The 17,591-nt window shown below is 35.9% G+C and overlaps 1 protein-coding gene across 1 annotated transcript in view; it reads right to left on the bottom strand.

Moving 5' to 3' along the window:
- The window catches only part of C3H8orf34 (chromosome 3 C8orf34 homolog), a 144,831-nt gene that overhangs the window by 28,422 nt on the left and 98,818 nt on the right, over positions 1-17,591 (bottom strand). The window contains 1 exon segment of the mRNA XM_059392871.1: positions 11,043-11,071. Coding sequence (XP_059248854.1) covers positions 11,043-11,071 — 29 coding nt within the window.

Below are 17,591 nucleotides of genomic sequence, written 5' to 3'. Positions count from 1 at the left end.
TGTAAAATGCTTTGAGTGTAGAATATAGTGATTCATCAAAAAATTGTGAGTTCTTAATGATACTTCCTCTTCAAAACAGGACTATAGGATTTTTTGCTTAATGTTTCTTTTTTCCTATGCCAAAAATTCTGGTTCTTAAGGATATCAACATAATTACTTCTTTGCCATATCACACAAAGCATAGACAATAATCTCTTTATAATAATGCCAACACTCTCCATCAATGATATGATTGCCAAAAACAGATTAAGAGTGTACTGCTGTTCCCTCTGTCCTTAGGGAACAGAGCACAATCAAATCACTGTCTTTATTGTAAAATGCTTTGAGTGTAGAATATAGTGATTCATCAAAAAATTGTGAGTTCTTAATGATACTTCCTCTTCAAAACAGGACTATAGGATTTTTTGCTTAATGTTTCTTTTTTCCTATGCCAAAAATTCTGGTTCTTAAGGATATCAACATAATTACTTCTTTGCCATATCACACAAAGCATAGACAATAATCTCTTTATAATAATGCCAACACTCTCCATCAATGATATGATTGCCAAAAACAGATTAAGAGTGTACTGCTGTTCCCTCTGTCCTTAGGGAACAGAGCACAATCAAATCACTGTCTTTATAATGATGTAGAATAATTCATCTCAGTGTTTTTACACCATCAACCTGAAACACAGTTGTGCTCATTTGTTTCATTTTTGTTTTGATTATTAAAAATTATTGTTTTAAAAAGATTTTGTCTTAAAATTATATATTTAAGTGGTCCCCAAAGCATAGATATTCAAAGGTATAAGAAACCAAGCCTCTATCCCTAACCTCTCTCTACACATTTCTATAGGTAACTTTAAAAAAAATTGTGTGTGTGTGTGTGTGTGCGCGTGTGCATGTGTGTGTATTTTACAGTATGACAGATTTTGCTCTTGTTATTTTGGTTTTAATATAATCAAATATCTATCTATATTTTCATTACACTTATTCAGATAAATGCTAACACACTTATAAACACATTTCCTCTTCTTGCTTCTTTCATATAACAGTATATACTGGGAATTACTCTGAAGTCTCTATAGAGATAATCTTTCATTTTTACAACTATATAGTATTCTATTGTGTATAGGTATTAAAATGTATCCAGTATTTTTCTCTTAATAGACACTTAGTGGTTTTAAATTTTTGCTATTAAAATAGCATGACAAGGTATAACATTATGCATAAGTCTCTTTTATATTTTTTCCAGTGTGTCTTTAGAATAGATTCAAGGAACTAGGCTCATTTGATCAAAAAGTATTGCACATAAGGTTTTTAAAATTCTGGAAGTTTTCCCTGTGTAGTGTTTGTACCATTTTGCATTCTCACCATTAATGTCTGAAAGTGCCTATTTCCTCACAGTCTCACCAGAAGAGTATTTTTTATTATACATATTTTTATTATGTTATGTTAGTCACCATACAGCACATCATTAGTTTCGTTTTCCATTTTATTTCTTTTTTTTCAGTGTTCCAAAATTCATTATTTATGCACCACACCCAGTGCTCCATGCAATACATGTCCTCCATAATACACACCACCAGGCTCACCCAACTCCCCACTCTCCTCCCCTCCAAAACCCTCAGTTTGTTTCTCAGAGTCCACAGTCTCTTATGGTTTGTTTCCCCCTCCGATTTCCCCCATCTCGCTTCTCCTCTCCACCTCACAATGTCCTCTGTGTTATTCCTCAAGCTCCACAAGTGAAACCATATGATACTTGACCCTCTCTGCTTGACTTACTTCACTCAGCATAATCTCTTCCAGTCCCGTCCATGTTGATACAAAAGTTGGGTCTTCGTTCTTTCTGATGGAGGCATAATACTCCATTGTATATATGGACCATATCTTCTTTATCCATTCATCTGTTGAAGGGCATCTTGGTTCTTTCCACAGTTTGGCAACTGTGGCTATTGCTGCTACTCATTAGTTTTTGATGTAGTGTTCCATGATTCATTGTCTGCATATAACACACAGTGCTCCACGCAATACGTCACCTCCTTAATACCCACACCAGCTCACCCACCTGCCCCAAACCCTCAATTCTATTCTGAGAATCCATAGTTCATTTCCCCTTCTTTTTTTTTTTTTTAAGATTTTATTTATTTATCAGAGAGAGAGAGGGAGAGAGAGCAAGCACAGGCAGACAGAATGGCAGGCAGAGGCAGAGGGAGAAGCAGGCTCCTGCCGAGAAAGGAGCCTGATGTGGGACTCGATCCCCGGACGCTGGGATCATGACCTGAGCCGAAGGCAGCTGCTTAACCAACTGAGCCACCCAGGCGTCCCTCATTTCCCCTTCTGATTCCCCCTTTTATTTTCCCTTCCTTCTCCTAATGTCCTCCATGCTATTCCTTATGTTCCACAAATAAGTGAAACCATACGGTAATTGTCTTTCTCTGTTTGACTTATTTCACTTAACAAAATCTCCTCCAGTTCCAACTGTATTGATGCAAATATTGGGTATTCATCCCTTCTGATGGCTGAGTAATATTCCATCATACATATGGACCACATATTCTTTATCCATTCATCTTCTGAAGAGCTTCTCAGCTCTTTCCAGTTTGGTTATTGTGGACATTGCTACTATGAATGTTGGGGTGCATATGGCTCTTCTTTTCACTATATCTGTATCTTTAGGGTAAATATCCAGTAGTACAATTACTACAACTACAGGGTAGCTCTATTTTTAACTTTTTGAGGAACCTCCACACTATTTTCCAAAGCAGCTGCAACATCTTGCATTCCCACCAGCAGTGTAAGAGGGTTCCCCTTTCTACACATCCTCTCCAACATTTGCTGTTTCTTGCCTTGTCAATTTTTGCCATTCTAACTGATGTAAGGTGGTATCTCAATGTGGTTTTGCTTTGAAGAGTATTTTAACTAACTTGGGGATTTTTAAAAATCTGACTGGTAAGAAGTAGTGTTTAATTTGCATTTCTCTTATTCTGAATGAGGTGCTTAGCATATTTTCATATGATTAAGAAACATTATCATCTTTTTTTCTGTGAACAATCTATTCATATGGTTCACTTTTAGTGGAATTTATTCTCTGTTTTTAGACATTCCCTATAATTGGGGTTATTAAGCTTTGCCTGTGATATAAACTGCAAATATTTTTCCTTGATTGTCACTTCTCACATTTTATTTTTTGAGATATAGGTTTTCAAGATAAAACATAAACAATAATTATACTGGTGGTCTCACTTAATCTTAGGACCATTGCTTGTCATAAATCAAACATATGGCCAACACAAGATATTAAGCAGTTTTATGGATTTTCTTCTCCTGCCAAAAATATAGAGTACACATGTAGATGGTCATGTGTGGGTGGGCAAGAGATTCTGAAACACAGAAACAAGACAAAGGATCACAGTAGTGTAAGTATGCCCTAAATCCCAAAACCATTCTCCAAATAATCACATAGACTGGCACACACATACACACACACGGAATGCAATCCAGATTTGTTCGTCTCAGGAGAAATGAATAGAAATGGAAAGTCAACAGCAAAACAAATCTATCTGGTGGAAAAATATCTTATCTTTGAAGGAGTTAAGTTTTCAGTCCTTCCATTGGTATGCTTAGTGGGGGCAATCATCAGGTAGCTAGAAAGCCCATGGCAGATTATGTCTGTAAAGATCATGTTACTCATACAATATAGCCAGTCTGAAATAATAAAAAATAGTCTCTCTTTGAGCTTCTTACTCCATAGTGAGGCAATATAACATAGTACTTAAGAAAATGGATTTCGGAGTTAATTCACACTCAAATCTAAGTTCTACAGTATATTATCTATATCTGTAAATTCACACAAGTTACAAATCTCCATGGGCTTCAACTATCCTTTGTATAGAATGGACATAACAGGTTTGTCATAGGGCTTTTGCAAATGTTAGTAAGAAAGTGTACTTACAACCCCTGGCACAGTACCAGCCATACTATAAGCTTAATAAATATAATCCATTATTATGCAACTAGTTAGTCTTTTGCATGGTCTCATATATACTTATTCCTTGCTGAAACATTATTTGTGAGCATGAACACCACACTGACTACCTCCCTTTCTAGATTTCTATCATATTAGAGCTAGAGCTCTAAATATAGTAACTCAAAGAAAATGTCTTTTGTTTTTTAAGATTTTTATTTATTTATTTGACAGACAGAGATCACAAGTAGGCAGAGAGGCAGGCAGAGAGAGAGTGAGAGAGAGGCAGGCTCCCCACTGAGCAGAGAGCCCAATGAGGGGCTCCATCTCAGGACCCTGAGATCATGACCTGAGCTAAAGGTAGAGGCTTTAACCCACTGAGCCACCCAGGTGCCCCAGAAAATGTCTTTATAGTAGAAAAAAATGGTAAGAGGCCACAAAAAGTGAAACTGGATTAGAGAAATGAAACATATTTAGTTCTGGCTATTATACAATTATTTTCCAAAGACTTAGTGCAGACTTAGTAGGCACTGTGAAGAAAGAGTTTCTAATAAAGAAAGTAATTATTAATTGAGTGGTTATTCTGCACCAGCACCTGTAATAAGAACTGTGCTAGCATAATCCACTGGAGAGACTACGAGCATATACTCTGGAGTATAAACTGTCCAGGTTTGAGTTCTAGTTCTATTTTTTTTTTTTTTTTACTGTGGGACCAAGGAGAATTATGAGACTCTAAGAGCTCCTATTTTTCATCTATTAGACTGATAACAATAACTATGTCATATACATGATATAATTGCTAAGAGCATATGCTCTAAGGTTAATGCTCCTGAGTCTGTATCCCACTTCTATTTTCAATTAGTATAACTTCTGATAAGTTTATTAACCTCTCTGCACCCCAATTTTGTCATTTGTCACATGGGAATAATAGTATCTAGTTTCACAGGATATTGGTAAATATTAAATAAGATACTGCAGGTAAATAATTTAGAATATTGCCTGGCATGCAGTGAGTTCTCAACAAATGTAAAATATTTTTTCATTAGGATAAAATGGCATAATCTATAAGAAATGGTTATCTCAAGGTCTAGAATATAGTGTGTACTAAATAGTTTATTATTATATCCATTTTTATTATTATTACACCTATTTAAAGATTCAAGAACTAGAAACTCAAGCTGTCATTCAATAGTTAACAAAAGTTAGTTAAATAAGTTGTCTAAATGATGTGTTGTCTAAAAGCAATCCAAACTGTCTATAACCCTAAATACTCTAAAATGTATCTTTTACTTAAGCCAGAACACCAGGGAGCCCTGCTCCTATACCCGGTTATTTAGACTTCCTGTGGAATTGTTCCAACTAAACTTTGCTTTTGCATTATGATACCTGTCTAGGGCAGCAGACATCATTCAAAGAATGCTTATGGAACTAATGGTCTTATTTACTGTAAGAATACATTATTTTAAACTAATGTAGAACAAATGAACCTCCTAAACCATTTTTAAGTATACAGTTCAGTAATGTTAAGTACATTCATGATGCTGTCCAAACAAACGTTGACCAGACCTTTCACCTTGTGAAACTGAAGCCCTATAACCATTGAATAACTCCCATGTCCCACTCCCCCCGTCTCTAGCAACTATCATTGTACTTTCTGTTTCTACGGCTTTGACTATTTTAGATACCTTGTAGAACTGGAACCATATAGCATATGTCTTCTGTGACTTTTTTTTTCACTGCATAATGTCCTCGAGGTTCATCCATGTGGTAGCATATGACAAGATTTCCTTCCTGTCTAAGGCTGAATGATATTCCATTGTATGTGTATATCACATTTTGTTTATTTATTCATCCATTAGTGGACACTTGGTTGCTTCCACCTTTCGGTTTTTGTGAATAAGGCTACAATGAACATGGGATGTGCAAATATCTTTGAGATCTTGTTTTTAATTCTTTTGGATATGTACCTAGAAGTAAGACTGCTGGATCATCTTATAATTTTATCTCTAAAGTTTTTAAGAACTGCCATACTGTCTTCCATAGTGATTACATCCTTTTACATTCCCATCAACAATGTGCAAAGATTCCAATTTCTCTACATCCTTATCAACACTTATTTTCTGGGATTTTTCTGATAGTAGCCAACCTAAGTGTTTGAGATGATATCTCATTGTAGTTTTGATTTACATCTCTCTAATGATTAGTGATATGGGGGTCTTTTCATATATTTGTTGGTCATTTATATATCATCTTTAGAGAAATGTTTATTCAAATTCTTTGCCCATTTAAAAATCAGGTTATTTATTTTGTTGTTGAATTTCAGGAGTTCTTTATATATTCTGGGTATTAACCTCTTATTTTGTATATATATATATAATATATATATTATATAGATATATATGCAAAAATTACTTCCAGATTATATTCCTCATAATCTGGAAGTAATTTTTGCACTCAGTTTATTATATCATTTGGTGCACAGGAGCATACAAAATTTTTAAGGATATTTTTGATACATTAATATTAATATTACTCAATATATCCACTTCATGAGGATAAATGGGAGATATTTTTCTTAAGATTCAGTAGTAGGAATAGTTAGTTTTCCCATGAACAACTGGTTTGCTATGATCCTGTGAGTGGTGATGATACCAAGTGACAAAAAAGCTCAATTGTGGCTCAATTAGAGTGATGATATTGAGCTTCAAGACTGCATTTTGTGCAGGGGACTCATATCTATGCTCTGTTCCCTTTGAAATGATTTTCCCAAATATTCCTTTTAAATGTTTTATATTTTAGATAGTTTAGCAATCTGCCTAAAATTATTTTTGAGTGGGAGAGAAACTGATGTTATTTTCAATAGTTACTAAAACCATAACATTTTACAGAGAAGGAAAATAAGCCCAGTGTCTATAAATAACTTTCTGAAGTCCACATAATTAGTAAAAAACAGGAGCCAAGGTTCAATCCAAGGTTTACCCTATGGATTTTTCCAAAATATCTGGCAATTTCTTCAAACAGTGAACAAAAATTTCCATAATATGAGACAAGAAGTGTCACTTGTGATGTGATTGCTATATCCTCTAAGAAGTCAGAGGAGTGAGATCACTTTCTGCAAGAGTGATCAGGGAAGGCTTGAGCTTGAAAAATGGAAAAGTTAGGGAGAGGGGTGGGAATGACAATGAGCAAAATTGTAGAAATAAACAAAAAATACGACTTAGAAGGACTGTAGTCCAGCTGCCTAACACTATTCCTTATTGAGTGCAAGACAGACTCTGAATAGAGAAAAAGAGAGAAGCAAAGCATTAAATATAGATTTGAGTGACAAAAAGGAGCCTGTTTATTCTGGTGTTATAAATTTGGACTTAATTTGAAGTAGCAGAGAGTCAAGGAAAATTTTTAGCAGGATTCTCTAAGTAAGTTTCCCTAGAACCAGAGGCTAAAAAAGTGATATATTCATAGAGTCTCTCAAGTGAACCTGTAAGAGAGTAAAGTAAGGAAAAGACAGGGGAAGAAACTAGACAAATACATGGGTTTGGACAAAGTCTACTCACAGCCTGATCTCAGAAGGATCTGGAAGGTAAATGACAAGTCAGGGTCTTATTTCAGTCAGTCTCTAGCTGAGGGCCAACCCAGGCATGTCTGGGCAGGATGGCTCCCAATGGATTGAAGCAATCCTCAGGAAAAGAAGGAGTCCAAAAGCACCCAACCCTCACAACAACTGAAGGACTGGTCGGTCACACTGCCTCCGTGAATGGAAACTAAGCAGGCACCAGCCATGGCATTTTAAAGGATGAACTGGAATGGTAGCAGCCTGAAGAATTAGAAACAGATATGAAAGGTCATACTATCAACCTGAATAGTGGATGTGAAGCAAAATGACAGCCTTCCCAGAATATCCACATCCATACCCCCAACCTGGGAATATGTTACATTAAATGTGGCAAAGGGACTTAGCATGATTAAGGTTAAAAATGTTAAGATTTGATTATACAAATTAGCCGGGTGGCCCCAGTATAATCACATGATCCCACAAAAGCAGAAGCTTTTCCTTGCTACAGTTAGCAAGAGATGAGAGGTTTCTGGTTTTGAAGATGTAGGAAAATAACAATGCACCAAGATATAGAGCAGCCTCCAAGAGCTGGAAAAGACAAGATTTCCCCTGGAATTTCAGGAAGGAATGCAACCCTATGATACATTGATTTAAGCCCAGGGAGACTCATGTTGAACTTCTGAACTATAGAAACATTCTTTTTTTTTTTACAGCAGCAATAGGAAACCAATAGAGAGGAAGGACAAGACTAATGAATAAGAAATTGATAGAATTCCCACAATTAAAAATAAAAGCCTTAAAGCTAACATTAGCCTCTGTTTTATCTTACTGTTTCCATTTTAAGTAAAATTAATCATTCTTACTACGTTCATCAGAATTCACAAACTTTAAAACACAAGAAAAAATAATTTCAAAAAAATGACCATTGAATATAATTGGAATTGGATATAAAGATTGGTAATTTATAAAAGTTAAGAAAAATAGATCTTTAGAAAACCCCCCAATCTTTTAATAGAAGATTAAAAGGAAGAAATTAACTGAGTTATTATTACATTAGAGACGTAGGTATCAGGTCAACGCAAGTTGTAAATCATTCTGTTTGGTGTTTGTTTTTTTTTTTTAGTGTCTGAGATTCACATTTTCTTACAGAGAAAAATGTAGGACTCTGAGCTCCATGGTCAGCAGAGAGCGCCATGGGGCCACCTCTCTTCTCAACCAAAGCTGCTTTCCAGGCCAGCAAATAAGAGTGAGAGGCTATGGCTCTGGCAGCCTGTGTTTGCCTTTCATTATCTGGAACTCTTAAAAAGTTAGGTATGAGAATGGAAACAATTTCTTTACACCAAAATAAGTATTTTTAAATAAAAGTTTACTTATTACAATTATTGACATCTTCCCAATAAAAATAAAAAATACTAAATCTGTAATAAATTTCAGCAATTTCCATGAAGTCTTCAAAAATAGGAATATCAGGTAAGTAAATGAAAATCAGCAGTGTATGCAATGTAGTTAAATAGAAACTCCTCTCAGCTAGTACTTGGAAGAGAGAGGGTTTCGGTATGGATGTGTCCTGAGGATCAAGTAACATGGCAACCCCTGAGGGTGAGGGTGAAATCCATTTTCAGTTGAAAGAACAATTTCTATATTCTTTAGCTCACCAAAAAGGTGTAGACATGAACTCCACTGCTAGTTAGAACCCAGAAGAAAGCAAGGACAAGGGCCAAGCAAAATCATACAAGCTCATTTATTGATCAGGCAGCCGGGGCTTTGCAGAATATACTGGAAAGAGCAACTGAACCTAGAAATAGAGATGATGAGGTCTTTGTACTTTAAGTGAACCAGAATAAAAATGAAGGAGCAGGGTGTATGAAATTTCTGTAAGGAAGGTCATGGTGTAAGAAAGAGACCAGCTGGGGCAAAGTCAATGATGGACACGCAGAGGAAGAAGACTAGAAAAGCAGGACAAAGCCAAGAGACCACATCTGCCACTTTTTCTACTTACTATTATTTTCGTCAAAGTCTAGTTTTGCCCAGAGTTGTACATATATAAATTAATTTTTAAATATGATGGTTTATTAACCCAATACTTAAAAGTATATTGATAAATTTAACTTATTTGGTCAAATAGCAATGTATTTTTAGGGGACAAAATTCAAAAGGTATAATCCTATTTAGAATAGAAGAGTAGTGACTTTATTGTATTTGTAAAAATAATACAATTATTACATTATAGATTATTATTTTAAAATGTAATGATTTATAGAATTCCATTTTTTGTGCAGTACTTTCTATCATTCTCTTTCTATGTGTCTAGCCATCAAGCCAGCTATAATATATCTTCTGTTTCAAGAGATATTTGGGTCAATATTCACCAAATATTCATGGCTATTTCTAGATGCTTTGCCCTTTTCCAATTACATATCTGAAATCAGTTTTTTTTCAGCTGAAACAACATATCATAACACAATGAGTATAGAAGTAGTTATAAAAATTCAGAATTTTCCAATTAAGCCAGGCATTAAAGAGACTTTCAAAAAATGTAAATAATGTAATATTCTTACAAATACATTGTTTTGGCAAATAAAGTATTTTCCATAAAAAATGTTATCTTTGTTAATATAATGGTTTTATCACTGTTATTTTTAAAATAAACAACATGTAAATTTTTTAGTAGCCTTAATTTCTTACATGGTAAATACTGATAGATGTACACTAACTAAAGGCTCTTGAGGTCCCTGTCATAAGAGCATAGAGGGGTCCCGAGACGAAACCAAACAGAACAAAAATGAGTACTTCTATCCCAATGACTCCTAAATGTATAACTAAGTCAAATCTCTCATGAGTAATAGCGCATATAAATATGCTTAACAGACAACTCAAAATAAACAAACCAAAAGAGAATTCTTAATGTTACTGCAATCAGCCTAGTCTGCTTTTCCCCAGTTTTTCCAATTTGGGTAAACGCCACTACAGTTTATCTAGTTGTTCCTCTCCCAAACCCAGGAATAAATCATCACTGACTGATTTCTTCTACAACTCCCCACATCGGATACACTTAACCAGTTCTACTGACACAAGTGTTAAAATATATTCCTAATTATGTCACTTCTCACCACCTTCACAACTATCACCCCGGCGAAGGCACCATCATATTCTCTTCGCATCTTGGAATTTAAAAGCAAAACAACTGAGTAAGGTTTCCAAAGAATAGCTATAAAAAAGTACAAGTGTCTTCCATATCCTCACCTTCATCATCAGATACAAGAAAAATATACTTTATATAATATATTATTAGTTTTCCTTTTTTCAGTATAGTGATTCAGTGATTCAGTTTTCTCTAACCAAACTCTAAAACTCCTGACTCTAAAGAGTAGTGATATAGAGCCTTCATGCAATAACTTTCATAAAAGAATCAAAGCATGTAACTGAAAGTTTTGAAAAGTTAGCACTAATAAATTATATTTGAACACTTTTTACGTTTCAGAAAGTCTTTCATTTAGACAGTGAATTAAAATGGAAATTCTATATTTTCTTTTCAACTTACCTTATCGAGTTCATCTGAAATTGCAATACCTGGGATTCAAAAGAGATGTATAAAAAAAATTTTAGAAGCAGTCTTGAACAACCCAATGTTAGAAACAAAAGTAAAAGTTCCATTTGTAAAATTAGTACATTTGCCAGTCAATTTTTGGCTTTTAGTAGCGCTTCAAGATAATGTGGTATATCCTTTCTACTAACAAATTAGGAATTTAAGTCAACTATAACAGCACAAAGTGTTGAACAGTGCAAATGTGCAACAAAAACAAAACAAGTACTATACTGCTTGCAGATTGTGAAATGCAGAGCAAACATGCAAAGACAAGTGTAGAGATGTTGTCTTTATGTTATAATGACAATCAATACAGCTTAGCATGTTACAATTTTGTTCCTTCTGAAGAATTGATTTAGACTGCTAGAGTGATAAAATATTATAGAGGAATAGTGGTTGGAGATCATTTATTTTAATTCCCTTATTCTATAGCTGAAAACACAGACAACAGAGCTTAAGGAATTTGCCCCACATTCCTTTAGGCTGACAGCTTCTTGAACCAGTGGATGAATGACTGACTCCTCCTCACAAGTTTGCCTTCAAATCATCCACACATTTCTCACTGTGTATCAGTCTAATTTCTGTCTTTACTATTCCTCCAAAATTGGTCTAAGTCAGCAACATAAAAAGTTTTCATCCTTAACTTGTTTCTTTGTGATATCAGGCTCTTTTAACCTCATTCTCCTCCTTGAAATGCTGCCCTCTCTCTTCATTCTCTTTGTCTTCTTCACAGGAGTCCTCTTCTTTGGGGGTAGGGAGTCCTTCCCTGAAATGCCTGGGGTTCTTTGCTGAGCTGTCTTTCTTTTTCACTAATATACTTCCCGTGGTAATCTAACTCATACCAATGACATTTTTATTTCTCTATATGGTGATGACCAGCGAATCTTTATCCCCAGCATAGACCTTCCTGACCTGGTCGCTGAATTCCTGTGGGCATTTCAACCGCGACGTGTCAGACGAAAGCCCTCATCCTCACATCCCCTCACTTCTTTTTTGAACAATAGTTTGCCTGCAGCTGGACAGCAGCCATAGGAGCAGGCCCAGGAGCAGGCCCAGTCAGCCCTCAGGTTTGAGGCATGGGGTAAAGGGAAGCTGGTGTCAAATTCCAGTGTAGGATGGGCCAAGAGACAAGGAAAGTCCTAAGGTTTGAAGTCAAAGGAAACACAGAGAAAATAAAAACAGATTGTAGCCAACGTTCAGCAGGCTATAAATAAAACCTAAGAACGAATGAATTGGGTTGGAGAAAAGAACCTGCAAACAGTAGCAAGAAAATAAGTCTGAGTAAAAATCCCCTCACCTTATCAGGTGCAGAATGTCTGTACAGAATGCCAGTACTTTGTTGGTTGCTATATATTATTTCGCTCTCCACTGAAATCACTAAATCAATTATACACAAAGTAGAAAAAGATGCCCTACTTCATTTCGGTAAGCTGCCTAACACTTCCCCTTGTAGATAAAACTAAAACACAAATGTATCTGAGACACATTCTTCATCACAGTACTCTATGAAATAATTTTTTGGTAAAAGTTATTGGTAACTAAGAATTTTTATGTGTCACTATGCGAAAAGAGATGACTCCAATTTCAAGCTAATATAGGAATTTCAGAGTATCAAGTAGTTTATGTCATAGTCTATGGATGATTTAAAATACATTATTCTGGTTTATAGAAGCCAAATACATATTTTAAATGCTTGTATTTACATTTATTATAATACTAAAGAAGCATTCCTTTCCAATGAGTTCAAGATTAAAATTGAACATATGGTATAAAAACAAATATTTAAGAGACTTAGTCTATTTTAAAAAGAGAGAACAAAGATATATTAAAAAAAAACTCTTTTCTCATCCAAAGTCATAAAGCTTAGATATTTAGAATTAAATAATGCATGATTCAAGTGACTCGAATTTTTTAAACTCTCTTGATTTTTTCAACTTTCTGCATTAATGCCCTTGGCCCTGCAATGAATTTTCTCATTCGATTGTTAGAAAGCATTCAGTTGATCCTTAAGTTTTTTACCCCTCATATTTATTTAACCCATTATTCATAAAGATAATAGTAATACTTCACCTATCTAGAATGTAGCCAAGAACAAGCAAGTAAGTCAAAAGGCCTTTGAATAGTGAGAATACCCGACACTTATGAGCTAACTCTTTGCAGCCTCTGTTCATGGTCCATTACTCTTGATTTTAGCATGCATCAGGAGCTTTTTTGCAAGACAAAGAAATATTTGCCAGTGAAAACTGGCTATAAAGAGAAGGTTGCTATGAAGAGATATTAAAGAATGATGAAGTGACAGGTCCCAGAATAAAACTCAAACTAGGTAAACAGGAAACTTCATTTGGGAAAGGAATTATACCTCTAATTGTTCCAGGTGTTTGGCCTTACATATTTTGTTCAAATACCTACTATTATATTTTCCTAACATTTACATATTTTGATGAATTTGCCCAAGAAATTACCTAAATGAATTTCCACTCTATTATATATATAATTCTTTCCACTTCTTATTATTTATATCAAATTGCCTGGAAATTTTTCACTTTTTGTTATTTCATTTTTAATCAAAGCTTGAACTGATTAAAAGCAGTTGAAAGAATGTTAAAGAAATGCTCCTTTACAGAAGCATGAAGCCGTGATGAGAACAATTCACATTGAAGAGCCAGGATTTTTCTCCTAGTGCCTAGAAGAGCATTCACTGATATTCCCTGAGAGAAGAATAACAATTTTTGGCCATTTCATTAACTCTTAAGAGCCACTGTATCTTAAGTCATATTTTTTCAGTTTATAGAAGCTGAGAAGTGGGGAACAGAGAAAATACCCTGGAAAATATGCAAGAAAAAATATAGTGGGTTGCTATAATATGTTGTAAGGAAAGAAAGCCTAGAGTTTAATTGTGGGATTTTTTATTTCCTTCTATTTTTATTATTTATTTTTTCAACAAATACAGCTTTTATATATTTAATTAACATATAATGTATGATTTGTTTCAGGGGTTCAGGTCTAGGATTCATCAGTCTTACACAATTCACAGCACTCACCATAGCACATATCCTCCCCAACATCCATCAGCCAGCCACCCTATCCCTCCCACCCAGACCCCCTCCAGCAACCTAATTGTGGGACTCTCAATGCACACTGGCATAATGTGGTCTTCCTAAAAGTCACACCAATACCTTACAGGAAACACTCTACTATCAGAGTAGCCAAAGAGGCTTGGCTTAGGGTGGCAATGGGTGTCCACCTTATAAAAGTGGGCTGCCCATAAGAAACTGGGGAAAATGAGTTCCCTGAGAAACTAAGCTTCGCTTCTAGATAAAGAAGCAAGGGCTCCAGCAGGCATATCAGAGGTGGCTTCCTGGTTCTGCTGTAGTGCAAGCCCATCTGGATGAATTTCATTTGTGTCCTTCAGCCTATGGGCATTTCCATTTATTCTAATCCCCAAACAAGTCTCGGTGGTATCAGAAATTAATGCCAAAACACAGTTCTAACATTTCCGAATGTGAGTTGTGCTCTATCAAGGAAACCACAGCTATCTGCTTTACCATAATGTGCATCTTCCCAGGTATCAACTTAGCCCTACAGATAAAATTCAGTTGTAGCTAACAGAAATGGAAGGAGAAATTTTCAAGAGTCTTTACAGCTTAGTCAGTGTAATTAATCCATGAGGGTAGGTCAGAAAATTCATATTGTATGAAATGGAATGAGCTATTTCTCCAAAATGTTTCCCTATGGAAGATATCCAAACTGGTCCAAAACTAGCTTGTGAGAACCAATTCTGCACATTTCTTCCCAACTTCTCATTGAGTACTAATTGGTAGCCTGAAATAAACCACATTAGGCGTATTTACAGCATGGAAATTGACAAATGTTACAAATTAGGGATTACTTTTTGAGTTAGTGTCCCAGGATACTACCAAGGGTTGCACAGTGTTAGAGCAAATACCTATGTAAGTATTATACATACCAATAAATTGAACACTGTTGATACCTCAGACCTATACCTGACCATTTGCCAATTAAAACACTCTTTAGATAGGTTACTAACTGCTCTTAGAGCAAAGGGAGTTCCTAGTACAAAGTGAGGGATTCTATCTTCAGTATCATTACCAAAGAAAAAAGTTGGGAAAAATTTTCTGTAAGGAGTTAAATAGTAAATACTTCAGGATTTTAAAGTTACATATGGTCTGTGTCATATCCATATATTTCTTCTTTTTTTTAAAACAACCTTTAAAAATGTAAGAAATATATTTATTAGCTCATGGGCTACAAAGACCACAGGCTAGATTTGGCTCCCTGCTCAGAATTTGTGGAGTCTTGTTCTAGAAACACATTCCAGTCTTTATCCTTGATTAATTGACTCTTTCAAGGATAATTCCAAACTTTCAGGGTTTTCATTAGGCCCCTACCCATCTCCTTACTATAAAAATACTTGTTCCTTCTTCATAGCCTTTCTTACTCACTTCATCCTTTATGCAACAAAGGTACAAAATTTTCCTCTTACATACATGCTTCTCTCTCTTCATTCTTCTTTTACCTTAGCTTTACACATCTTCATTCTTCTTTTACCTTAGCTTTACCTTTCTATCCTTCTAGACTCCATTCAGACATAGTTTCGATCAAACGGGACCTAAACCCCTTTGTTGGAGGTTCTTTTACACTCCCATAGGCCCTCCTAAGGACCTTTAGAAGCTGTGAAATTCTGCTTTTCACACTTATCCCTCCTACTAAAAGGTGAACTTGAGGTCTGAGTGCCCATGTTAACCATCTTATAATGTATGAAGACTGGATAAATCTATATGGCAATGAATGGACAAACAGTTCTCTATTTATCTGCTTCCATTCTCATTCACAGATTGTCATCCTCTAACTCCTCAGGCTGTTTGTCAGACAAGACCTCTTGGTATGTTCATGATTGACAAACTAAAAAAGTCATTTGTGATTTTTTTCTTGGCGGAGTCCAGATTGCTATTATCAGTCACAAAGCATAAATATCTGTCTTCTGTCCTTTCAACAGCTGGGCTCTTTTCCTTGGAAAAGTTCCAGTCAGTGTTTCTCATGAACTGCAATCTGTAGACTGATGTCTGGATGGACTAAAGATACTCATCCTATTGCTGCCTCACTTAAGAGAAAACTGCCAAAAGAAGCAAAAGCCTTGGGCTTAGAAAATGCTGGAAGCCCTGCTACCCTAGAAACAGAACTCTTCTAAGAAAAAGATTCTGTTGACCAATGTCATATAATACAGAACTACTGCTCTGTTACTTTTAGTTTGTTATTTACCTACTCACTTATCTATCTATTTTTTAAGCATAACTCCTTAAATAGATAAGCCACAGTCAAAGCCAAAGAGCTCAGCAAACAAATCAAATCTACAAATACCAAACCCATCAACTGATATCAAAGGACCACACACAGAAAAGTAGGAAGTAACTCTGCAGTGAAGAAAGAGTAAGGGAGGTGTCTCAGAGAAGAGGGATCAGGAAGAAATGGAATCACAGGTGGCACTCACTCAGCACATCATAGCTGTTATGTGCTACGTGCTGGGGAAGGGCAGATGTAGAGTGGAGATGAGTGAAAAGCAGATAACAACAAAGAAGAGTGTTCAGAGAAAAATATGGAAGCACAAAAAGGGGCCACCAAATCCAGTCCATAGAAGGGCAGCAAAAGGAAATAATTTCGAAAGAAGTGGTATTTGAGCTGAGGGAGGAATAGGAGTGACTTGGTGGAAATGGAAGCCCTGGAGAGAAGTGACAGTGGCATGTGAGGGTACAGGGACAGGGTAAGGAAGTATATGAAATGGGAAGAACTTCAGTAAGTGTGAAAAACTCCCATGTTGCTTGTACATAAATGGCTAGTCATGAGAGTGACACCGGAGACAGGATTAAGGGTCAGATCACTTGGCATCTTCTCTGAGGTTTTAAGGAGACACTGAATATCTGCAAGAAGTGGGTGTCAGGTTTTCACTTTAGATCCATCATAATGATCACAGTGAGGTACTGGAGGAACTGAGAAACAAGAGTGTGGGCAAGACTGGTTATTCATTCCTCAAACCATTTCCATGGAGGACCTGTACACACAAGCTAGATTACATTTCCCAGCCTTATTTACAGCTAGTTGTGCATTGTGGTCAGATGTAATGCACTACACTTCTACCCCTAGGCATTAGAAATCTCCCCCTTCAGCAGGATCCTTGGAGGTCACATACTCAAGATGGCAGAATAGCAGGATGGAAGCAGTCTGCATCCCCAACACACATCGTCGGGCTACTTCCTGAGTAAGAAAATACTTGTATTGTATTAAGCCACAGAGATTTTGGCCATGAGACTACCCTACATAAGGTTATTGCAAGGTAATAAGGGCTCAGTAAGCTCAGTAAGGGCAGGGATTGCATCTGTTCTCTGTTCCAGGACAGGAATGAAATGGAACAAAATAGAACATGCTGAATGGATAAACCAATGATCTGGTTGGTGATGCTGAGTGTGAACTTGGGAGTACTAATAGGGA

Source organism: Mustela nigripes, chromosome 3, assembly GCF_022355385.1.
Source record: "Mustela nigripes isolate SB6536 chromosome 3, MUSNIG.SB6536, whole genome shotgun sequence".
Taxonomy (NCBI): domain Eukaryota; kingdom Metazoa; phylum Chordata; class Mammalia; order Carnivora; family Mustelidae; genus Mustela; species Mustela nigripes.
This window is presented reverse-complemented; position numbering and strand designations above follow the sequence as displayed.